Source organism: Hesperophylax consimilis, chromosome 1 (assembly GCF_061612785.1).
Source record: "Hesperophylax consimilis isolate HC1 chromosome 1, BYU_Hcon_1.0, whole genome shotgun sequence".
Classification (NCBI taxonomy): domain Eukaryota; kingdom Metazoa; phylum Arthropoda; class Insecta; order Trichoptera; family Limnephilidae; genus Hesperophylax; species Hesperophylax consimilis.
In genome coordinates, this window is record NC_142836.1 from 6,437,372 (window position 1) to 6,464,542 (window position 27,171).

The window sequence follows — 27,171 nt, forward strand, 5'->3', positions numbered from 1 at the left end:
AGCTCGTCCAAATGATAATCAGATTTCCTGTTAGGGCAAGTCTATCAATTTGAATGTCTATGGTACCACCCTTGCTAGAAGTTATTACAGTATTTTTGGACGTAGGAATACCTGCTCTGGGGATGGCAAGGAGGTTAGGATTTAATCAGCCGGTAGAGGTATACATTATCACACAGCAACCTAGAATACCTAGATCATAATATTATATAGGAAAATATGATGGACAAAGACCGAGGTAAGGGGTCAGTATCAGGTAAATATTCTCAAAAGGAATCTACATTAACTTCCTAGTGTGGGTTTTCGTCATTCCTGCTTATTCTAATGATTTGCTTTGATTATTGAGAAAATGTGATAAAAAGTTACATGGAACATTTAAATTAATTTGTGTTAAGATGAAAATTTATAATCGAGCTAACGGTCTATAAATGTAAGTAAGCAAAGTCGAGCAAAAGCCGGGCAATTGCGATAAATGTGTTGTCTCCCTCCGCATTCCATTCAGGTAGTTGGGTAGTTGGGCAGTTGGGCAACCCTTCATAAACAGTAACACTGGGAGTCTTATCACGTCCTGATATATTCGCCGGGCGAAGGTATCAGGCACCAGATGGGTGGGACACCTTTCGTGCCGTTTTACCACTTTACAAGAAAATACCAGAGAGCACATTCAATTATTATTTCGCTTGGATAAGCTTTAAAGAGATTTTAGTAAAAGATTTATAACGCCGTCGTATTAAAACAAAAGGATCTCCGCATTAGAAAACCACATACGAACGACCGGTCAATAGCTGAATTGGCAACGCGTCAGGTTCCCATCCAGGCGTCGTGATTTGAATTATTCGGCTGGCTAAGTTCTCCATCACGACACAAGCAATATTTCCACTTCATGTGATCGTAGCAGGAGTTTTCAAATATTGTCAGGTTATATAATATGTAACCTAGGAAAATTTGCCTTTCTTACAAAAAAATATATCCGTTAATCACGACCGACACCGGTATGGGTTGTCTCGATGGCTCAGTGATTTTGAATTGCGTTAAACGGTATACAAATTAGTGAACATACACGCGGATTTAGGAATCGAATAAAAGACCTAAATGCATTAAAATATTCTTACCAAACTAACGTCAGTTCACTATGAACACCACCAATTAAACATTAACAGACTTTCTTCTGCTTTTTGAAGAATATTCTTAGTTTGAAGAATAATATGATATAAATGTTACGTATTCTTTAAATAGTTTGTGCAACACGTTATTACCATTTAATGTGTTAATCTATTATTATTCCTAAATATTTAATGTGATTTTTTATATTTTTCTCTTAGAGATAAATTGTGAAGTAATTGAACGTTTTTTTTATCTGATTCATTTTCATTTATCATTTTCTAGGTTACTTGAAGAACGTAGGAAATCATATAAGTTAAAAAAAACCCTTGTATAGTTGGTACAGGATACATTACGTTTTTTATGAACAAAAATATTTTTTGATTAAGAATTCAAATCGGCACTTGGCATATACAGCATACCACATAACAATTGGAGAAGTTTTATAATATTGTATTGAAAGGTAAATTCAATACTTATGTAAAATCTTTCATTGCAAATGTTGAAAAGTGTAGAGCTCAGTTATTTGGTTGGTTAGTTGGTAGGCTGGGTGTATGCGTTGTGTTTGCAATGTGACCGGGTTAATTAATAAGACTTACGATGGAGGGTGAGTAACCTCCTATGCGGGACCACAAACCCGCAGTCGTCCTGCGGTGCTATATAAAATGACTTAAAATTAAATTACAATTAACTGCCATTACTGGAAAAAAAACAACTGTAACATAATAAAACGCCAAGACAAAATTGTGAAATTTCGCTTCCAAGTGGCGTGAATTAGGTAATAATAATATATAATACGTCGCTCAAATTGAGTATCGTTAAAGTGGTCTCAATTATAGAATCCACTTGCGAGAGATATGAATTGACCTCGAGTAGCTGGGCGGGTGACAGTGAACGCGGAAGCGAAGCTACAAGCAACGAACCAGCCGACACTGCTGACTGCTGTTCTATAGCCAAGGTGCGTTGACACGGCGTGGCAGGCAGCGGGAGACTCAGTCGGTCGCGGTATGAGCGAGCCGGTTGAGTATTCGGAGGCGGTCCATTCACCGGATGGGAAACCAAACCGCAGTCATATGGTGTGAACCGACCAAACACGTGTGCAAAACTTACACCTTCGTCAAATCGTCAATCGTGCACATCATGCATCTAGGTTGATGTATAAAGTACATTCAAAACATACAATTTTTGTTGTTTTTTTTCTTTTAATATGATTTAAGATTTTCACGGCCAAAAGTATTTTTGTTATTTGTTTTTGGGGTGTTTTTGGGGTGTATGTATGAGGTTGTGATACCGTGTTGCCAGCTCCAACCCTCTGAGCTGACATTAACGTATAATTTTTTTTGTATTTTTTTATAGTGGTTTTCTTCGTTTAGCTCTGGTGTATCCGTCAATTACCGGATACCAAGAACTATTGAGCTTAGCTCCATAGAGATCACATCCTCATACATAAGCTCACATTTCACCACAACCTCAAATAACACATCTGCCCTGATGATGGACACTGCAATGTTGTCCGAAACGTTGGCTAAAGAAGGAGTTAGCGCAACACGGCATAACACCTTGTTTTATATTTTTTTATTCATTTGCAACTTACATTATCATTGAATTCAGGGTAGTGGTATGAGAAGTATATATACTTGACTTTGAAATTATTTGAATACACCTTGCAAATGTCAAATCTATACGAGGTTTCTCTGGTTGGTTTATTCAAATTAAATAGTTTAAGTTTAAATAATTTCTGAAGATACAAGTAAGAGTAGGCGTACGCGTTGGTTTTGGGTTCGGGCCGGTCGTTTAGGGTGTTCTTTCTCTTTGGAATTTTGTGTTTTACGCTTTCGTGCAAGATGTCGCGACATTTTAAGAAAATCGGTAATATTTCAAACTTTTTCCAATTCAGACTTTAGAATCTTTTTGAGTTTTTTAGATACATACTTGGAGCTCAGGATGAGTTGTAACATATTTATTTATTTATTTTGTAAGAAACAAACAGCTTTTATATCATATACAATGATAGATATAAATATACAAGTTAACTGAAGTCAAGCCACAGAAGTTTCTTATGTTAAAGTTCATTAGAAATTAAGTATTTATTTATTTATTTATCGTTTCTTTACATTGTATCTTTTTTTTAAGTTATAATTTTTAACCTCACTAGGACAAGCCTGTGTTGAGGTTAATAATTTTACAAAATATTAAAAAAAATAGTACAAAGATTAGAAGAGATTTAAAATAGTACAAATATTAAAAAAAAATAATTCAAATATTAAAATAACAATATTGTTACATTGACGTTTCTGCGAATCTAATATATATTACGAAGACTGTACTATACAGTATACACTCTTCTTCAAAAGGTTCACTCGGATTAGATAATTAGTCTCAGAGATATGATCCCGTTTATGGACACGTGCCGAATCCGGATATTCGAAAATCGTGGGTTCACGGAAATAATAATAATAATTGTATGACTTGTATAGCGCCGTTTTTGTGCAAAATCATCCTTCCTCTTCCAAACGGGACTAAATGGTAGCCCTATGTCTATTTTTAGCTGAGTTATTGAAGTTTGAAATTACCCCGTAACTATTTAAAAAAAAAAAACAATCAAAACATTTCACAAATGTACAGTATGTATTTACTGTACTAAATAAATAAAATTGTCGCTCATTGGGCCAATCAATCGATTAGAAGCTTTCACGGCAAAAGGTAAACCATCCAGTACGAATAATCGGAAATAGAATCAGGGCTAAACAACTCTAGAGATGAAAAAAATAAAATGTTTATTTCTGATATTCTGATATCTACAGGTTCATCGGTGATTATCGGTGGTTCTTGGTAGAGTTTCGAAACATCGATATTATTACGTCAATTAAAAATGATGTCTGGTATCATGAAACATGCCACCGCACCAAGTCAGAATCAGAAAGTTATGTCAAGAAGATAACATCAGCTGACATGGTGACAAGAATAGCAGTGTAAACGGACAACTCTGTTTATTAAACACCCACACATCGGAGTAGATACGGAATAATAACAATATTATTATATTAACATAAAATAGGAGGTCATCTTTTAGTACAGCCGGTACAAACAGTGTACAACGAAGCTGAACAGATCCAATAATACTGAAGCGGGTGTGACAAAGGACTCTTGTACAAAGTACGTACCCACAACGCGTCAAACAACAGTATAGTCGTGTATCATCTACTGATGTGATTATCAAAATGGAACTCGAGAATTAGAGTAGGTACCCAATCCTTATTTTACTGTTCTCTGCTCACAGGAAGGATAAACGAATACTTTATACATATAAAAGGAATTAGTGAAATGTTACACCCATAAATTTATATAATGCATAACATATTATTTTTAAGCAAATTATTGGCCAAAACACCTACATAAATTGAAGAAATCTTCCGAGAAAATAATTATTATTGCTTAAAATGAATATTATCCTTTGCGCTAGGCATAAAAACCTCGTAAACATTAGTTTATCATTAAAAATAATTATATAATGTATTTCAGTGTTTAGTTCCGAGTCTCATTGAATCTTGCATTATTTAAAAAAATCTATTAGGTTGGTGATTAAAAATTAGTACTAACTCCTACATTGTGTAGTATTATTAGGTAGGCGACACATTACGGTAGACGCATCATGGCTTAGCCTATTTCAGCATATCGCTCGCAATACACTACCAATGGGAATGTATGGCGATTGATATGCTGAAATAGGCCAAGCCACGAAAATATAGCGTGGTCTATCACGGGATTTAACTGCAAACGATTCAAATAATGCAATATTCTATTCGTTGCAAGACACATAAATGTTTGTATTGTTTCATCGGTTTGTTTTTGAAAGTAGAAAAAAAGTTTTTACTTCTCGGTGTACAAACATAAGTATCGATATTTGAAGGTCGGTTATGAAATAAAAGTAGGCCAAATGATACATAATTAAGGTGCTATTGAATTTTGAATTTCAAGTTTTAGAAAACCAAACACGCAAGGCGCATCCGATTCGTCAAGTATTTCAATGCGAATAATATATGCAGTAAATATTATTTGCACGTCAAAGCAATGAAAATCATTATTTAATTCTACAAATATAAGAATTTAACACCATATTCATACTAATTCACTAATCTGAATAACACGCAAGGATTTGGTACAGAAATATAAAATTTTCAAATCCGGCTTCCCTTGAAATAATTTTCAGAGAAATAAGACCAACACGCAAATGTACACAAGATTAGAAGTTTAAGGATGTGAACTGGGAGTATGATTCACCGGTGATTACCAGATTTTAACGATACATAATAAATAAATACGCAATTACGTTCACTGGAACTACTTTCAGATATTAAATTAATTTGATATGGAATAAATCAATGCATCAAATTACAAACAGGAAATTGGAAAAAAACATACTCGAAGCGCTATAGTACAAGAATATACCAATCCTAAGAGAAAGTCCAGTTATATTCAATTTTTCAATTAAGTCCTAAATCCTGTATCTAAATTTCGTGAATTTACAATTAGATAATGTTAATTAAGTGTTAATCTCAAGTGACCTACCAGGTAAGTATTGTACTGTATATTTTCTCCATAAATAGTTAAGTAATAACATAGATCACTGTAGAAATGTATTGTAAGTTTGTACAGCGCCCTTGAGGTGTTTTTGCACAAAAACGACGCTATACAAGTCATCCAAGTATTATTATTATTATTTAAGTAAATAAACATGTACTAAGAAAATATAAATATTACCACGGTATTTGTAATGCAAATCTGAATCTTGATTTTTTTAATGAAAAAACAAACAACTGTTAATTAATGTAAAACCTCCAGCAGCTCTTCTTGGAAGTAACCAAAATTGCTGGCGATTTGATGATATCATTTGAGTGTCATTAGCGCCTTAGATTTAAATTTTCACAAAAACGGCGCTGTACAAATCATCCAAGTAAATTTAAATTAATAATTTTATATTATTCCGGATTATCGGGAGGTTAGCTCGATCCCACACAGCAGAGATATTATTTATTGTTATTATTAGCATGTATTTAAGAATTACCCCCTGAAAGTAGGAATATTACTGGTTTGGTGTTTATATTATAAATTAGGTGAACTTAATGAATTTCTGTGAGTTATATTTATTATTAGGGATGATACTGTTTCGCCTTTCTAGGTCATTGATTATGATTGTAATAATATGATAATATTTAGGGAATGTATGAACAGCTTCGTCCACACGACGCGAGGCAGGCGTACGAGGCACATCTCTCGTCTGCCGCGGCTAATGAGGGATGTGTGATAAAATATAAGTCAGGTCAGATAGTCTCACCTCCTGATAGCTTTTGGCCCATGCTCATACCCCTGGTGCGGGCGCGCTTTGTGGGCAGCGCCTTCAGCCCGCCCCGCCGCGCCTCGGCGCCCTCCGCGGCCCTCACTGAGCGCAGGCCGCTCTTGTACCTATAACCAACACACACCATTAGAACATTGCCAACCAACATTACAACAAAACGACTGGGAAGAAATAGGATAACACATTTTTACACCAGGCAACGGGATTTAGATTATGATCCCGAATGCAGAAATCACGAATAAAAACAATAACAACACAACATTAACGAAACATTTCGAAGTTCTGGAACTCATTTGAGAGTGAATCAAAGCAGACAAGACAGCTGTCACTCAAAATGAATTAATTATAAATCAAAATTGGCGTAGCTGGTTTTTTTTCACTAGTCGATTTACTGATCTAGATGGTCTAACCTATCATAATCATTCCAAGTTTTCTATCCATTTGAGATAGTACAACGTAAAATCAGGTAAGTCATAAATAAATATCGTCAAAAATTGGTTCAGCTTTCAGCTTTCAGCTTTGATTGACCGGCATCCGCAATAAGGAATAAGCACTGCCAAGAAAGGAACAAAAGAAGTCAAGGAAAAGCTGTCTTCGCCACGAGAAAAAAAACATTTTTCAGACCAAACCATGCTTTCCCTGACAAGAGCTGATAACAAAATACAAACGTTTTTCTCTGGACCATTTAAAATACGGCATGCCGTTTTCCACAATTTTCACAAATTTTTCGGAAATAGAATCTGATTTTGATAGCAATGACGCTGATTTACGATAAATGTATAGTAGTTACAAGACTTGCTTTGTGGACAACGATAGAACGTCGACGTTTAGCTCTTTTTATCAAGATTAACTATTTATTTGACCTTCTTGCAACACCGGAATACATAAAACACTTAAATCTTTAAGAAATACCTATTGGTTTAACGAACTCAAAGCATTGTTGTTTGCTTGACGATACCGCCATAACTAGATTTTAGCGTTGCCTCTCACCTACAATTCCGGGTTTCGAGTTTCAATGACTGATTGTTCTGTGCTCTTTGTGGCCCACACAGACTGGGAGTAAAACGCGTTAAATCCTCTAAATAGCGTGGATCCTTCTCTTTGGGCTAAAGGATTTCATGACTGCGCGAACACTAAATTCTTTGTTGCAATATTCCCTTTGATTCTTTATGCAAACTCTAGCGGCGAGGGACATTAAAACTTTCAGCCCGAGATTACAGAACAACAACACCCTCTGTCGATTGTTTTTAGGATACTGCGCCATATCGCGAATCTTCCCCCTTTATGAGCAAACGTTTTGGAAAGCCTCACAATGTCATCATCAACTACTTGAACACAAAAGATCTGTCCTGATAAAAAAAACAGCATATCCGAAACATTAGTTCAAAAATGCTCAAAAAAACTCAACCAGCCTCTTTGGACGGGAAAGCCTTAAATGATTTCCAGATTCGAGAATGCTGCTTAATTTTCCTTTAGTAAATCTTTGGGAGTGAGTCATACAGTTAACGAATTGGCAAGTTACCAAAATATCTTCATCTTTGAGATTTGTGGATGACGCCCGTTTGACTAATAATTGAAAACGTGCCCAGGCAACAATTGTTTTATACCTTTTTACATATTTATGATCCATACACGGAGATAATATTTAAAAAAAGATTACAGGTGGTCATTGGTCATACGTTAGTGTTGGTTATTAGATTAGTAACTTTACCATCGATAGATATTATAACATCATGTAAATAATGGGTACATAAAAACAGAGTTCAAATACAGGAAACATTAGTACATAACTTATAAGCACGTCACTTGTCTCTCAGTTATGGCATCATTGTTTAACATCAATACGATCTCTTGCATAATGTTCTCGAAGCAGTTTTGGTATCTAAGTGCCATTCTGATTGGAGCCGCAAAGAAAGAACGTTGGGTTAATAACCTCGGTGAATTGCGACTCAAAGTCAAGGTTAGAACAACATAAGAGAATGTAACTATCAGGAAATAATATTAAAATATTTAATATCGTTAAGACTCGACGCATACACACGGAGATATAAAAACCTCCAATTGTGATGTCATAATTATGTTTCAGGAATCAATTTTAACTGACATAATGACGAGTTTTACTCCCACAGACGAATGTTGGATTGTACAAGAATTCCACGTTCGTCGATTAATCATTCTAGGCAAAAACATCAATTTATATTCACGCTTGTCAACAAAAACTATTTATATACTATTCTGAAATACATATAAATCTTACAAAAACGGATTCAACGGACAAACTTGAAAAAAACAAGTATTGTATAAGGTAATAATTACAAATTAAAAAAACACAGACGTTACGGTTTTAGTGATGTTTGACTGTGTGCACGTGCATAGGAACAAAAATTTAAAAAAAGCGAAATGGTAGTGCGAATTATAAAAAAGTAACAAATGTTTTACACCATCGCAAAGTTTGACAGCAACAGAGACGGTTCTGGGTGCTCCAATGACCAAAGAGCTTTTAGTTTCTGAGTATTCTTAAATGGCAACACCGCCAAAGTGTAAAAGCTCGCCGCTCAATGGCGCAAACCTTAGCAGAGGGTGGTTGGTTGGTTAGTTGGCTGGATGGCGAGGGGAGGGGAGGGTTGCGATGGCGCCGAGTGGGGTGAACAAACGGCGTGTGCCCGCGAGGAAGGAAGTGCCGGTCGATATATCGATTGTGTCTGGCGGCTTAGAGGAGGCGGTGGCGGGGCGGGGTGGGAGGGTCCCGCAATGCACCCACCCCCCCAGCTAGCACACCGAGGGATTCTGCGAGCTCATCTCCAGCACTGAGCACACACCGCGCAGAGGGGTTCTATACAATACGTCAAATGAAGCTCGCTATTCCCAATGAGCCACACTTTCCAATCTGCGATATATTATGCTAACAGCTCATTATGAATATAATACTCGTATACACTCTCATCTCGATATCACCATAAGAACCACATCCAACAGAACTAGAATCGTTTCGCGTAGAACACTCTCCTCCCTAAGTAATTTCACCCTCCGTCATTCAACTATGAATCATCAGACAGGGTTGGAAACTGGTTACTACCGAGAATATTATTGATTCGTCTACATTATTTTTCGTTGTTCATCCAAGCTGTAGAATAAATATTTCAACTTTTCTTCAGTACGGAAACGAGTATATATGTACATTTAATGAGCAATAAATGATTCAGGAATAAGGAATGCATTACGGAAAGGCAATTGGCTCGGAGTCAAGTAAACTTCCATTGTGGCTGCACCAGGAGAGGAGAATGTACCGCTAGTTGTGGGAACTAGTGAACCTAGACACACTTCCATTTCCCTAGAAACACAGAATAGTGAACCTGCAATAACGTCAAAGAGATACCGACATCACATAGAAACGTCATTGTTTATTTTGAATGGCCATATATTACTATTACACGGCCGGCGTGGTCTAGTGGTATACGCTTTTGACTACAGATCCGAAGGTCGCGGGTTCGAACCCGGCGTGCGCAAATAAATTTTATTTGATTAATTTGTGTTATTTCACAATTAATTAATTTAAAATAATATATAGTATATTTGCGGCACGTTCCAGAGTGGAAGATACTCTCAGTATCGCCCTGGTGTAAGACCACCATTCAGAATTGAAACGTTGCTTGAAATGGCTTTAGCCGTGTTTGGTGACCAGATCTGAATAGCCAGGTACTTCCCCACCTTCCTCTTCCCCATCTCCCTCCCCTCCCCAATACCCTCAGCCTCACAAACATACCCCAATTGGGGATGCCATAGTCTCACTCGCTCCAGACGGGAGCAGTTGGGACTCTTGTGCGGTATTAATGTAAAAAAAAAAAAAAAAAAATACTATGTTTATGAATGAAATCCGCAATGCAATAGTTTCAACATTCTAAAGAGCATTATAACAGAGAGATTTTAAGGGGCAAAATACTATTGAAATTTACTTAACAAATTATACAACTTAAAATCCTCGATTCTAAAAATATTAAATGTTAGCTGAAGTACCCGGCCTTGCCCAGGCTTTACACAGAGTTTTTCGAAATCAGTAAAAATGTCAAGTGTGCAAAATTTCATCAAATATAAAAATTCGGCTTTAATTTGGTGAGAAAAGGGGGTGGTGTGGTTTTTCGAAATCTCGTGTTGACGGTGACCTTCCTCGTGTTTTGAAGGTCAAATGTGCAAAATTTCACCATCTCGGGATAAAACCATAGATTTGTTTAAAAATCAAACAACATCGGAACACTCACAAATTATAGATTCTTAAAATATGGAACACAACTGAATACTTTATTAATGCCTTGATAATGAAGTGTTTTGACGGACCTATGGAATTTTAATTTACAATCAAAACACAATGATTCAGGTGCTAAATAAAAATCTTACAAATTTAATAATGATTGAGACCAAAGATATTAGAAGAACGAGATGTGCTATGCGCAGTTCGTACTGAGTGGAATTGTTTTGCCGAGTGTCGCCGGTTTTGTTCACCAATACTACTGCACACCTTCGCTTGCGCTAAGGTATCCGCACTAATACATAGAACAGATTTCTGTGCGTACACGTCCCGATACCGTTCAAAGTACCCTAATTAGGTAGTACTCCGGCTACGGTCCGGCGGCCAACATAGCATATCTCGTTCTTCTAATATCTTTGATTGAGACTAACATAATAATTTATATCACTTGAGTTTATGGAAAAAAAAGCATTTTAGGCCGTTTAAAACCTTATAAGAATAATAATAATTCTTATCGGGGGACCGACTCTCTAGTTCCACACGCGATTAAAGGGGGCGGCAAAGTAGGTACCGACTAAAAATATTTCATGGTAATCAATACCCTCTTTTAAAATGTGCTTATTCTTAGAATGTCTAAGGACGGGTTGTTTCACAGAATTTGAACAATTAATCTAATTTCAATGTTGATTTTCAAGTTCTGTTATTATTTCAGATTTGTGAAGCAACTGGCCAGTAATGATATAATGACAGAACTTGAATTTCAACAATAAAATTTGATGAATTGTTCAAATTCTGTGAAACAACCCGTGCTAAATCGATATAATATGAGATTACGAGTTTTAACTGTGATGATATAATAACAGAACTTGAATAAAACCTTCACAGAACTTGAAATTCAACATTAAAATTTGATGAATTGTTCAAATTCTGTGAAACAACCCGTCCTAAATCGATATAATATGAGATTACGAGTTTTATCTGTGATATTTGTGAGATATTAATTCTAGTACTATTTCATCATCAACATTTAAAATTGGAAGACCTGAATGCTAAAACCGAATTTCACAAGTCTTCTTTCTAGTGTAAATACATAAATATTGTTGAAAGATATAAGATAACATGATGAACTTTCAACGTGAACAGAAATACATATTTTTAAATAATGTTGAAGTGAAAACTCGGTAATTAGACATCAAAATGTTGTGGCGTTTCGTTCAGAAGTGTAGACACATTTTTTTTGTTCACGCAATAAAAACGCATTCACAGTAAGGTCACGATTAGATGACCAAAAAGCACAGTTTTAACATTCTCCATTGTAAACTCAAGTTTTAATCCATGCAACACCATAATTTGAATTTCATTTGAATACCTCAACGGCGGTTAGAACCCTGTCATGGTAATTTTAAGGTCACGATATGGCGAAGCAATGATAATTTTTTTGAAAAAAATATATACGTAAGAAAATAATGGTAGAATGTGAAAATGAATTATTGCAGAATAATTCAAGGACTTGAAAAAACCAGCGCATTGTTCAGTCATAGTGCTTTTACACGCGGCCTTACTAATTCTCTCACACAAAATGGATTTAGGTAGGTACGTTGAAAAGGGAATAAAATGTTTATATCAGTAGCGTAGTGGCACGCGCTAAGACATTCAAATGCACAAAAAAGGTTAAAACACTGAAAAAGTTTGCCAGCGGTGCTCCACCCCATTCAATTATTCTGACAACCGAAGCTAGAGTAACCGCTACATTATTTACTAGTCACAAATTGGTGTACTTGAATACAAAGCTACAAACTATTGATAGAATCTGACATGACATCTGAAATATTTAATCTGACATGACATTTGGGTGTCCAAAACAATAGTTTGGGAGTTCGTCTCTACGCCACCGGTTTATGAAACACGAAATGTATGATTTTACTGAAATTTTCATACGAAACAAGGCACCGTGGGTTTCAATATAATTAAAACATCAAACGGCTATTGTTGTACTTCGTAATATATGGCTTAATCTGGAAGCCTAATGGATCGAGCGATTGACACAAATATTACAAGACAATACGGAGCTATTACTATCAAGGACATCATTTATAACTCTAGAGTATCATAGGATGTAAAACAGTTAAAATTATATTTTTTTTACAAACTTTCATTTTTCACTACAGTATTACTATAACATCAAATCTACATTATACCAGTATACCTATATACGTGGAGAAAAATTATCCTGTTAAAAAAGTGACAGTGCCTGATTTAAATATTAAGTCATTCAGAATATATAAAGAACACGTGTTCTTTTCCTAATAGATATCATGACTGAATGCTACAATATAAGTATGTATGTAAATATCAGTATTTTTATGTATATAACACGTGTTCCACCGTCCTCACAAAACATTTGCTTTTGACTGATACTTTGTTAGGAACTTTTTCAATTCATTCGTTACAGACCCGCAGTACCATTTTTAACAGGATAATGAATTATTTGACCAGATTCTTAGTAAATTAACAGTTTTTCATGTCAGTAAGTTTTCTTCGTGTATTTACTTACTCTTGTATTTAAAAATAACATTAAATCATGAAACTCCATGTTTTATTTCTTCACAACAATATTACATTACTAAATCGCATCTTTAAAATTTACCTTGCATGAAGATGTATTTCATTTTATTTAAAAAGTATATTTATATTCTTATTTTACTTACTTACTTAAAAAATATAAGTTGTGATACATTTGTTTTATTAAAACAAAACCTGTCAAAATAAAATAAGAAACTAAAAACTTTTTTTGTTTCGTTAGAACTCGTCAATTGAACCATTCGTGTTAAATAATGACACGGAACTTATGGAGTGGTTGCAGACTCGAGCAAACGCGATCGAAGCGCTGCAATGGGAGGGGGCTCAAAAATTTGTAATAAAAATTGTGTATGGGTTTCTATGGTTGGTTGAATGTGGGTCGTTTATATCTGGACCAATGTAGAAATACAAGAGTCACTTTGTCTGGTGCATTTCCTAAGATAATTTGTAAACAAACGAGACTACGAAGTAAAACAGTAAGAATTTATCGACTTCTTCAAAATTATAAAACACCGTGCAAAATTGCACTTGCGATAGGCATATTTTAATGAAATAATTTTAAAATAAGGCAGTTTAATGTTTATTCGGCCGCGGGGAGCCCTTTAAACAAGTCCCTCATAAACAAGGATTGCACAGTAAGCTCGTTAAAAAAGGCACACAGCGCGGCTGAGAAATAATAATATCAGGTCGAGTAATACCATAAAGATAACTCATCCACTGAAAACGAAAAAAAACTTATATTCATTACTCGGTCTTGGTTCAATTATTAAGTTCTTTGTTGGACACTAATCCGTAATCTCAGCGCGATCCAAACAAATTTACATTAATACAAATTTAAGCATACAAACGACCCGGAAGAATAAATTGGTTCTGTTTAATGAATCGCAATATATCATCATAAGGTTATTTCGTTAAACCAATTAAAGATTCGTGTTAATTCAAATTCAACTGTTTGGACTTGAAATGAGATTATGATTGGTTCCTACCGAATATCATTTATCCAGTTCCTACCTTTCCCTACCCATCACTATTAGTTATATACTGTTTTGAATATAGAACATATTGCAAGAAAATTGTGCATGTTCGGGTACTATTGTTTGTTGGACCAGGAATAAGGAAATAGTACTATCATGGAAGCACATTGTTGGCGTTATTTATTGCGAATAAAAATAGCGATTTAATCTCGCATTTATCGATGATTGTTAATTTCCTCGAGGTATCGATAGGCATTATTGTCGGGCTGCCGAACAAATACACTAATAAACAAAGTGATTGTGCACTCCTTCGCAGTTTGCTGATGCTACCTTGGTAAGTGATGTTGATTAACCTTTTCCTCTCATTCCTTGTTTACATCATACATCTATTTCCCAATTTCATCGAACACCACTTAGTTAGTTCTTTGTTTGTTTTACATACCTTTTTTTAAGTTCATATGAAGCTGCATAATTCGTATTTTGTTTCGGAATAACATAAACCAATTCGAAGTGATACGTCACATTAAACATGTTCGTTACGATGATCGACAGGATCATTTTTATTACAATAACTTTACAAATTTAAAATATTATTTTATAATGCCCACACATCGAAACATTTAAATAACCGAACAACGTTTCGAATTGATAATTTGGATCAAAGGCCAATAATTACGATTTCTTATAAACGTAGGAATCAAAGTCGTTGCCCTCTTTATTTGCCTTCATACTGTATCCCCGAATTCGATTGACGGCTAAAAAAATACTAATTTCGGCTGTGCCTCTGCAACTCCGATTCAATGAACTCTAGAACTTGGATTTGCTTTCATTTTGAAGTAGGTATCAAAATTATTTCATTTTATTTAATTAATTAATAATCCTATATTTGAAAGGTGTATTTCCATTGTTTAAATGTTTGACAGAATTCGCAATTTTACAATTTTGAGGCAAATATATTTTTTAATAAATATTTTCAGTTACACAAATCCTACAATACTCTAGTACAAAATAATAACATTTTGACGATTTGTATAGCGCCGTATCGGTGAAAAATCACCTCAAGGGCGCTTTATAAAAATATATATTTTTATGCTCTTCCCTATATCGTACTACTTAAAAATAATTATAGACTTGTCGTATTCTTTCGAATTAATTTTATTAATAATTCATTCTAATATAATTTTAGATCGATCGGTCATTTAGAACGGGTAGATTCAGTCAACACAGAAAAACAGGACTGCAACATGTACCGTTTTGATTCCATTCCATTCCGACTATAGTAAGATTCGTAGTGAGAGGGGCTGGCCGTATAAGAGTAGTTAACCCATGTGTAATGAGGACCACATGTAGAGCGATTCGCTTTTCATTACTTTTAATCAGTCGTCAATGGGCCGGTCATATCGTGGCGGAGTAGCGAGTGGCGGACTGGTAGAAGGGTGTAAAGCCCAAAGCCCGCCAGCCAGCCCGCTTGTCCAGCCGTCCTGCCCACGGCCGCCGGAGATTTAAGATTTACGGTTTGTGCTGAATATCCGAGCCGATCGCCGATTAACCTGGAGGGCCTCCGAGGGATTTATGGACCTACACTTAAAAATGATGTGATTTTTCCAATCAGGCGTCGGCCAGTGATTGGCCTCCCTAAATATACGACCTTTTAATGCCAAAGCTTAACACACGAGCTCGGGGTATTTCGAAAAGGTTCACAAAAACTAGATTCACCACCGAAAAATACCGGGTTTTCCAATAAGAGGTGTTATTTCGATATTTAATCGTAAAAGATCAATGGATTGTCTTGTCTTCGTCGTCTTTTTGAAAGTAAACGTTGTCCAGATCAATATCATCCAATTCCAGCCATAAAATATCATTAATCATCTCTCGTAGCGCAATCCATTCACTGTAACTGTTACTCCAGCCTCATTTTCGAAAAAGTAAGGTCCAATGACTCCGCCGGACCATAAACCGCACCAAACAGTCAAACGTTGAGGATAGAGAGGCTTTTCAACAATTTTGCTTGTTGACGAAGCCACCGAATTGGAAATGGGCCTCATCACTCAAAATGATTTGCATTTGATTCACTCAAGTGAATTTTAATAATTTCAATGCGTTGTTGAAGCGTGTATCGTTCCATTTTTATTAATGGCGTAGTTTCTACTTGTCAAATTTAATGTCAAAAAATGACAGCTTCAAAAGTAACATCTACCGAAATAGCGGGCTATTCAAAATAACACCTCTTATTGGAAAACCCTGTATAATCCAACATACCAATGTCGGCTGTCTGTGAGGTAAGTTATTGCTGCGTGAAATCTGGTTCACAAATTTACTTTGAATTTAAGTGTCGTTTTTAAAATTGAAATCAGTTGTGTGCCTTGTAATATAATATTTTGACATAAAATTTATTTATGTATTACAATAAAATCATAAGCCGCTCATCTCACTAGGGAATTCCTTTGTCGAGATATGCAGCCTTACAAATACAGAAAATTGTTGGTAATAAAAAAAAACGTGTGAACTTGATACAATATTGAAAAAATAAAAAATTAAATAAAAATTATTAAAAAATAAACCTCATAGTTATTCAAACTTAAATTACAGCTGGGCAGTATGTTTAATGGCAACAATAACATTCTACTAACTAAATAAGTATTACAAAGTACCAGAGTTGGCTTATCAGCCATAATCATATGGTGACCATACTGACAATGACAAGAGAAATAGTAAGAATAAATATTAACAAAATAACAATTATTTTAATTGTCCTTTTAAAAATTGGATCTATAAATATCCAGTGATTTTCACGGATGTGTGCGCTAGAATAGGTTAAATAGATGCAATATTATGTGAGATGTGAAAAAATATATTTCCAAGAAAGAAAGCGTAAAAAGAATTACAAATGACTGGTGGTTTCAAGGCTAGTCATGAAATTCCTTAGAACGAATAGGGATAAAACGTACTTACATCACGACTTCATAATATGTATATTTAGATACCTAATAAATCATTAATAAGCCAACATTTTGGCACGTGGTGTTAGCTGAATCACGCACGACAATATTCGCAATCGAATAATGTAATAACAGCCCGTACTCAGAGAACTAACGTAATAACACCGTGTCGACAAAAAACTGTCGAGATTGAGGTCTTTAACTCGGCGCTTTCGGAAACGACACGGCCACTGGCTCCCGTTCCTGACCCTCAGGTGTTTGTTACGAAACCAAATTATCTAAGTGGCACATGGCGAGCGTAAACCTGCGGACGTAACGTAATAAGAACGCGGATAGCAGACCGCAGAGCAGAGCAAACTGCACCTTGCCACACTACTTTGCAGATTGCCATTGCAGACAGCTACATAAAGAGAGAAGAGATCGCAGGGATTAAGAGATTGGTGCAGCGTTCAATGAAATTAATGGTTTGCTCAAACTCAATTTAAATGGGCCCGTATACCGCATTGTATCTTGAATTCAAAACTGAATTAAATTACGTAAACTCTCATACATCATTTTATGAATCTTTTAAGTATTTTTTTTGTCAATTTTGTAAAAATCTATGGCAGTACCGAAATAGAATTAGGTAAAAACTCCAGCCGAAGTGCGTGTTTGTACGCGGTTTGGCGTTTTCAGCTATTACAAAACTTCTGCATTTAATCAATACCTCCTAGATCACAAGGCCGGGACACTCATTCAAAGCAGCCTCCTAACTTCTATGGGATTCAACGAAAAATTTCGTTTTAATTTTTTTTTCAATTTATTCTTATACATTAAAAAATCTTAAAATTTATTAGTTAATTTTTAAAAATAAATGAGAATTTATTTTTTTAAGGTTCTCATAAAAGTTAGGAGGCTGATTTTATTCAGTGTCCAGGCCTTGTGATCTAGGAGGTTTTGGTTTAATCGGTTATATTATTATATTTTTGACCGGTCGGTAGCTGAGTTGACATCGTGTTTGGATAGGCGATTAGGCCCACCCAGGCGTAGTGTGTTCAATTCCTCGGCTGGCTATGTCCTCCATCACAACACAAGCAACATTTTCAGCTTACTGTGGTGGTAGTAGGAGATTTTCAAATATTGTGAGGTTATTCGTAACCCGGGAATGTGTGTCTTTCTTTAAATAAAAAAATAAATTTTAAAAATTCCAGTGCGTGCGCCCACGTAGGCACCGAAGAAAATCGATTGTGCTAATTACTACCTACGCGGAGAAAAATGAATATTGCTAATTTATTAAGAATCTCTTTAAATTGTTGATAATTCCGGTTAAAAATGGGATTACAGTCCCTACGAACGATTTTTTCCTGATAAATTACGAATATATTTTCATAATGTCGGAACACGTGTTCATTCAAATCCGAATAGTTTTGATTACAACGACATCAACATCAATGCAAATCGATAAAAACATTCTTAAATTGATGAAGAAACTTGACCAAAAATGATGATGTTATGAATATCAAAAAATGTGGTTTCTTCGGAGTAACTTAATTGAAGTTAATAAATATGTGATATTTAGGTCATCAGGGCAGGCATATATAAACCTCTCATCTTACAATGTGCAGCAAGGATAAAAGCCTTTTCAGATTGAAAAAAGAAAAATTTCAACAGAGGCATATTGTCCACAGCGAGCAGCACACGGCACACAGGCATAGGCATCTCTCCCCCAGGCGGTGCACAAAGGAATAAATAATACCAGAATGACTCGGTGGCATTGTTGCGAAAGCGAGACGAATTGCTTTGCGAAACATTGGCCCATCGTCCTCGGAGATTTGCCCATAAGGGGAAACGCGCTTGGCGATCGCAACTTTATGCACCCGCCAGCAGTAAGAAGCTGCAGAGTGCAGCAGTGATCAACGGTCGGTTCCGCGTAAATCGACGAAACGCCACAAAGCTGCGAAAAATAACGACACATTAATCTTTCCGGAGGCGGAGGGGCTACGCAACCTTCAAGGAGATAGCGTTCGGAACCGTTTGACAAAAACAAAACAAACTTGCCAAAAACATATTCTATACAGAAAGATAAATGAACATCTTTTGTTTTTTTGATGTTATAAGTAGATACCTACATAAGGTACGTGAAAAAATATGAACACGCGTGCTGTTGTAAAACTCCTTGCATGTGGTCTCAAGATGTAGCCAGCGATGACGGAACATAGATTAGCTCATTTCAAACTAGGTACCTAAGTATCTCCACGGCCATGAGATTCGTGGCCTCATCGACAAAAAACAAGATCATGTATCTACCAAAATCATAAATCAGCACTATGACAGCAATAAAAACACTATTCCTGTACACATGGTAATTAAATTTTGGGTGGTGTAAATATAAATACGTGTGCAATGAATACATTCATTCTTGTGCTTATATTGTAGGCCTTTTACAATGAAGCCCCTCTATTGGAAGTCCTTGCAATGCACGCAAAGGCTTCTCACACGGTCACCCGAAGATTATTGCTTGCCTACCTACCTACATCAGGACCTACTTACTTACCAGCTGCGAGCGTTTGGTGGAACATCCTTTGCAATACGTCCCCTTTCATTCCGTCATTTATCTCGGCTATTGATCAGGCCCATGCGTTCCTAATATTTGTTTTTCGACTAGGGCTTGTTCTTCAGAATATCTTTGAGCAATAATAACCGTTCTTTTTTAATGCATTATTCTCGTATTTAAATAATGCGGATATTATAAACTGTTTTCTTACATACAAATTAGTAGTTTTAAAGCCAACCAACACCTGGATAATAAAATATAATGATTGTACCTTTTCCTGGCTAATTCCATTTGAAATATTAGTCTCCAAACATCAACAACTGGCGAAGAAACTGAATTCTTATAATGTGGCATTCGTCTTTTCTTCACTTAACACTTTCAAACTGTTTGCACACTTGCACACTTGTGTCGAAAGGATCGACAAATAAAAAGATTTATTAAACACTAGAATTAACAACGAAACCATAAGGTTGTGGCACTAACTTCGTCGAATATCAACGAGGATCGGAAGACACAACAGAACAAAGGCGAACACCACTCTCCGGGAGAACTAATAGAGATATGAATTGTCGGTAACATAAATAACTTTTAACTTTAGATTCGTTCTTAGTAGGTACGCGTTTATGTTTAAATATCAACATGGATACAAAAAATATTTGGAAAACCGACACAGACCACACGAGGAAGAGAAGTACAACACAGACACATGCACACGCTACTGTAGAACAAGGCGCTTTGAGGTTTTGTGACTAAACCGAGGATAACCGCACTGATTAGTGGAATAAAGAAACGTGTACAAATGACGAATAATACCACTGCTATCGGGTTTGATTAATTTCCAGAATCGATAAACTACACTTGTGTAATAAAGCGGCAAACAAATGATAAGGCTGGCAGTGCGAGGTGTGTGTTGGGTGTTGGTGTGCCGAAGCGACCGGGCCGAGTGACACGCTCTCGGCGCGGCGGGTCTGGCGGGTCTGGCCGCTGTCGGCCCGAGCAGGAGCAGGTAGTCGGCCCGGCTGCACAAAGGGCAAGGTGGGCCCGGTCCGGACCCCACTGGGACCCGCAGGACCTGGCCGCTATCCACTCTACCCAGTCCTCGGCGGCCGTGGTCACCGTCAAATCAACCACTCGTACAAAGTTCCAAGAAAACATTTTGCCAGATTCAAATATTATTTTTATATTGCGCAATTATTGTTTTTTAAATGCCACACGAATTTGAACAACATTTATTCCAGCAATATTTATGGTGGGCAGGATTTTTCCACCAAAGCAATAATTTATTATGAAATTATGGACCTGCTTGATGGTCAAATGGCTGAATCCTTCAAAATCACAAATTTATTACGAAGATATCAACGCAATAAAATTCAACCGCGTTTGAGGGCTTGAAGTTATATCACACAAAAACGCTACAAAACTAACGGCATAAAAAATATCAATTTAATATTATCTACTCACAACAAAACTAATTTTACAAACTGCCGGTTTACAAATAGTTTTCTTGTTTAAACGAGTACATATTTTAAATTTATTGACAATAATAACGTAACAACGTAAATGTAACCACTATTATATTATGTGTTTGTGGCTTGTTTGTTATGTGACATAATAATCTTTAATATCTAACATAAAAAAATAATAATCATGGGATTCCGCGAACACACACATACATTCTGCAAATTGAATGATTATTTTATCTTGTACATTCGAAAGGAAACATTTTGAAATGCTTGTGCTTTTTCATTCAAAATAATGACACCGGCCCAAACCCTCAGCAAGGTAAAATTAATCAATTTCTATGTTTCCCAATTATCAAATAAAAAACGATTAGTTTTTCATCACCGGCGTATGTTCTCAATTTGGGAGGCGGGTACAGGCTATTTATTTCTTTACCAACACCCCTGTCATAGGTCACCCCAAATGGTACGCTACGTTTGGTGACTTAGCAGGGATGCCTGGGTCTTGGCGGCGGATACGTTTGCCCACCTACTGCGTGGCGGGTAGGATCGGAAGACTGATTAACGGAGACCTTTTGACCTTTCCAGCCGGACTCTCTCTCGACCCGTCGCCTTGCACCGCACTGGGAGCACACATTGACCCTCACCATCCTACCATCATACCTTTTCCTTCCCAGAACTTTCTCTCCTTCCTTTCCAAATATATTTAAATATTCCCATATTTCAGAGCATATTAAAATCTTCACTGGCTCAAAAATTTCCTGAAAGAATCCAGTTCCAAGCTTTTCTGAATAGTGGAACTCAATTAATGAAATAACCCCGGTTTATTTATCGGTCAAGAGTCAGAACAATAGAAGAGTGTGTATGAGACGATGTATGAATGTGAATGAGGCAAGGAGTGTGTGCCAAGACCGAGTTGTTTGGCGGTCCGTCCTCTCTGCCTACCCCTGCGGGGAAACGGCGTGATGGTTAGTTAGTTAGTTATTTATCGGATCTGAGCATTCATGAAAATAACAATTCATGAAAGTCAACTCTTGTATCTGCGACATCATCGACTATCGGAAGGTTGAAGGAACCATAGCGCACATAAGACAGACACGGTGAACGTGCTTTCGGGGTGTAAGTTAACGTTAGTAAATTAACCACTATAAATTTATTTTTTAATAAACGCCGAACGGTTTCGGAACAACCGTTCCTTCCTCAGGGCAAAATATGTACTAACTTAACATTGCAAAACAATGTTTATTATTAGCATACGGTCGTATCATGTGGTGGAACGCTCGTACATTCACATCCATTCAGCTATTTGCAAACTGGTTCTGACCCCTCTGAGAAAATATGTTATTTACCGACACGGAATTGAAATAGTGCACACACGAACACAACACACACGGAATTTTACAAACTTTTGAGCTGAACGTAATTATTGGTGTCGCATATTATTGGCAATATCATATTTGTCATTAGTCATTATAGACATGACGTCAGGAAATAGAAAGGAAATTTGACAGATTATTATCAATATCAGTACAAAGAGACTCTGTCCACGCAAAAACGCAGTTTAGCCTAAAAACACAAATTTCATTACAATTTATTTTTGGGGTATTATGCCGAGTTGCGCTACCTTCTTCTTTAGCCATTAGCTTCTTTAGTCGATTTCGCCTCCAACGCAACGTATAGTTGTAATGTAAATAAGCGAAGTTGTGCTTATTTACATGTGATATTGTTATGCACCTACTTGTAAAACTATTTTTTTTAATGAATTAGTTAAATTAACCTCCTACGCCCGAGATAAGGTTTGACACATCTTATCTCTTTTAAAAGTTAAATCAATATATTAAAGTAATAATGATGAATATTACATCGCGAGCTAAATTGTTTTATTATAAAAAACATAAGTTTTGCTTGCAGAATGAACTGAAGAACTGATAAAATATTTTAAACCTTAATTTCGTTCGCTTCTATTGATCTTTCTTTCCCATCCCAAAACTAACCCGGGTGAATTTGAAAGGCTCTGAAAAAAATCAAAAGACTTTTAACGAAGACAAACGAATCACTTAGTACAACTTGTCTTTGAGGCGGAGTAACAATTTTATACATTCCCATAGACATATGAATATTAGTAGACCTGCCCTAAGTGATTAAAAGCGTATTATCCCCACTCCCCATACCGGTTCCATTGAGCCGGCTGGGCTCGCGTACGGCCTCAAGTGATATTTGAAAACGTGACGTCATCATTCTTGTGCGAACTATGGTCGAGGCATCATCGGTTCATTTTACGAAATAACACGGCAAAATGTTTACTTGTACTATGAAAACTGGTAAAAATAGATGCGAAAAAAGAGAATAAACCCAATTGTCGTATTACATTCCATATATAAGCATTATTTTATTTTATTTTAAGCATATTCACATCGTATAATATGAATCAGTTGTTACTATCACATCGAGAAACGTCTGGACGCGAAACACAAAGCTGGTTGGTTGCTGGGAAGTAAATTATGAACATTTATAAAAGTGTCTTAACTAAATACTCTGAAACTAACTACGACTCTGAATATAGAAGCTGCCTTACTTTGCCGAATTTGGACTTCGCAAATTTGTTCATAACGTGGCGAGTAATTTGCGCTCCCATGTAAAAATGTCTATTCATTCAAAGCAGATTTTACTTTTAAGAAGTAAATGGTGATATTATAATGCGAGATGCCTATTTACTGTCAGATTGATTTATTGACGAATCACAGTCATCTTCACTCCCTTCGTTCTTCAACAGTTGATTTTACCCCTCGCCTTTATCTTCTCGTCTATTAATTCCTATGTCTGTGTACATTCCGTATTTCCAGACACTAAAATATTGAGTGCTTTTTTTTGACAGCCATACGGCTTCCATGCCTGAGTGTATTTCACTGTAATACCAACACCAGGCCCAAAGAAAAAACGCAAGGGCGGTTCGTACATCCCCATTACCCTGACAGTGGAACCCCCAGCCGTGTACCTAATACCCGGTATAAAGTATAAAGTGGCGGTGCGGGGTTCGAGCCAGGTATAAATCTATGCGGGCCTCGTACGTTCACCCCGGAGCGGTGGGGCACGGCCGGGCTTTGCTTTATTTGCTGAACTACCATTATACCGAAATACAGGGGTGATAGCAGCTAGCCTAGCGGTCCGCGGTCCCTAGTCCCTAGAAGGAAACATGGAACCCAACGCATGGAGGAATTCGATTTGAACCATAGTAATATTAATATTTAAAATTAAAAACTGTACATTGGTGGATTCAATATAGTGGCATCTACTATTAAAAAGATATTCGAAAATAATTCAATCAATGAATTTACTTGTGTTTTTTTATTTCTGCGAAAGGCTAATATGTTTTATAATAAACTATAATTCTGGGGCTTAACGCTAGAAGTGACGATGTGAAATTTGTGAATCGATCAGGAATGAAGATTGTTTATCAATTTCTTGGGGTAAAAAATGCAGAAACAATATTTAGACAACTTCATTAATCTAGAGCACCTGACATATAGGTATTTACAGCATTCAAATAAACGAAGATTTAGAATACTTTCTGGTACCTAAATCTCACATAGGAACTTCTCATTAACATCAATTCCAAGAATTATAAAATAATATAGGATCGAACAAAAGCATAAAAACTATATGTAGATACCGAATACATCAAAGTATCAAACGACTTTGTGAACTATTGTATTTGACATTCTTTACCCGAGAATGCCCGTGAAACAATGGATATTATATCGTTATCGTTTATCGGCTTATGTCGTTTTTGGGGATGTTGTGTGGAGGGTATTTTTAAGTAAAGGAAGTTCTGGGAAGGTAAAGGGTATGGTATGAGGGTTGTGTAGGAATCCAGGAGTGACGAACCTACGAATATATCCCTCCCACTGCGGCACAAGGCGATGCGCGATGGGTCGAGAGATCAGTTGAACGCCACGCAACTGGTTAACAGGCGCATCCTGAACACACCTCACCCAATGAGCTCGGTCACCCTTGCTAAATCACAAAACGTAGCGAACCATTTGGGGTGACCTATGGTAGAGGTGTTGGTTATCCAATAAATGGTTCCCGGGGTGGCGGTACCCAAACCCGTCTCCCAAATTGACATGTTGTGGAAGTTTGTTCCATGCATCCACTAATCTTATTTGCAAGAAAGTGTTTCCTAGGATAGGATGCAAAAAGTCTTTTGTTAACTTTTTTTAATTGTCCTCTGAGATTTATAATTTTGTTGGTGGTGAAGATTTCTTGGATGCCAGGGTAACTATGTCCAGATAAAATTTTGAATGTCTCAATCAAGTCACACCTTTCTCTTCTTTCTTCTAACGTTGGTAATATCAGTTCATTGAGTGTATCCCCGTTTTAGCGGTGTATCAAAGCTCTTGGTATTATTGCAAATCGGCTCTGTACTCTCTAAATATATGTATAACCTTTGCAAAATATGGACTATACATTTGGAAATCATGTTACAGGAGAGGTCGCACATAATATGTTTTATATATTTTCTGACCATGTCTGGTGCAAGTATGTATTAGTACATACTACGTTATTGCCAATGCGTTATAAAACTCACTTCGATATAAAATAAATAATATAGTCTTTAGTAGGTACCTCCCTACATATATTTTGTTTTCTACGACAGTGTTGAAAATGTCCCAGCTTCTCCGTTATTGTGGGTGATGTATTTGGAGAACTTTGGTTGCTGCTGAATCCATGGGTTTTTATTAGGTTTCTAAGCTAAAATGTGTAACTCGCATAGCTCGGTTTCGATTTTTAGCGAAGAATTTGAAAAATAAAAAAATTAAAATAATTCATGAAAGGTTTCGCATGAAAACATCAGAATAACTTCATAACGCACAAAACAGTCCTTACGTATTTTCAAATTGAAAGAACTCTGGAAAAAAATCCCCGGCAAACAATAATTCACATAACAGATAATTTATTATGTGAAACGTTTTCGCTGACCGAGGTGACAAAAATACAAAACGATACTCAGACTCTCGAGAGACTGGAGATACGAGTTATTTATTGATTGCGAGGAAAAAACTGCAACATAAATAAATAAATATTGATTGACATTTAAAATGACCGAATAAACATTGATTCGGGTTTTGTTTCGCTGTAGTTTCGAGTTAAATGTCGCCACCGAGACCGAGCAGGTAATAAGTATGCAGGTGGGGACATTGAGCAACGCGTCATCAATATGTCAAGCCAGCAACACTTGTTGCACCGGGACCTTTAAGTTCGATACCCATCGAAGACATCGCCGGCCGACGACTGATGAATCTTAATTGATTGATTTGTATTCCGCGAACGTGATTTCTGCATCCTTAAAAGGCAGAGACCAAAGATTTTTTGCGCAGTAGCTAAAGAGAATCCAAGAGCTGACCACGAATAGATTTTTTTAAAGCGTACACGGTTTCACATGTATGCGATTTAAGTTAACTTACCATATCAGGGTAAAATATGCAATAGCAGTGTTGTTTAAAATCTCCAGATATGCATTTAAAACAACGCCACCGAGTTCAACCCCTGTAAACTAGCTAATAAAGCAATTAATTCAACAGAATCGTGATTAATCAAAACGCGAGGAAAGGTATGAAGGAATGATGGAAAAGTGTTCGTGGTAAAGTTCTATTAAGTTCGCAGATACCCATTACACGTTGAAATATACAGGTTGTCCATAAATTTCTATCTATTTTAGAGAGACGGTGTAATTTATACATTTTTATCAGGTCGTCAGAATCACTACAGCAGAGTGCGTAACAGCAATAATTTTACGAATCGAAGTAGAAGAACTAGATTAAATAAATTACGGCCAAGAGAGATACTCGTAGGTACATACCAGTGAACGAATCGATCGGTATAATACGAATGTGGGAAGTCAAATAATTAATGGGATCCCATCCAAGTCCGTTTGTGCGGCAGCTCGCAACCTGAATCCGAAGTTATCAGTCCACTAAATTAATCAAA

General features: G+C 36.4%; 1 protein-coding gene across 9 annotated transcripts in view; it reads right to left on the reverse strand.

The window, feature by feature from the left end:
* Positions 1-27,171, reverse strand: part of gus (splA/ryanodine receptor domain and SOCS box containing gustavus) — a 254,306-nt gene that overhangs the window by 6,008 nt on the left and 221,127 nt on the right. For 8 of the 9 annotated variants that reach the window (XM_089643011.1, XM_089642876.1, XM_089642947.1 and 5 more), the window contains one exon: positions 6,434-6,561. In XM_089643011.1, the coding sequence (XP_089499137.1) occupies positions 6,434-6,461 (28 nt within the window). In that variant the 5' untranslated portion in view covers positions 6,462-6,561. Of the gene's footprint in view, positions 1-6,433; positions 6,562-19,994; positions 20,685-27,171 lie in introns of those variants that run through there. The other variant, XM_089642621.1, reaches the window with a different exon arrangement.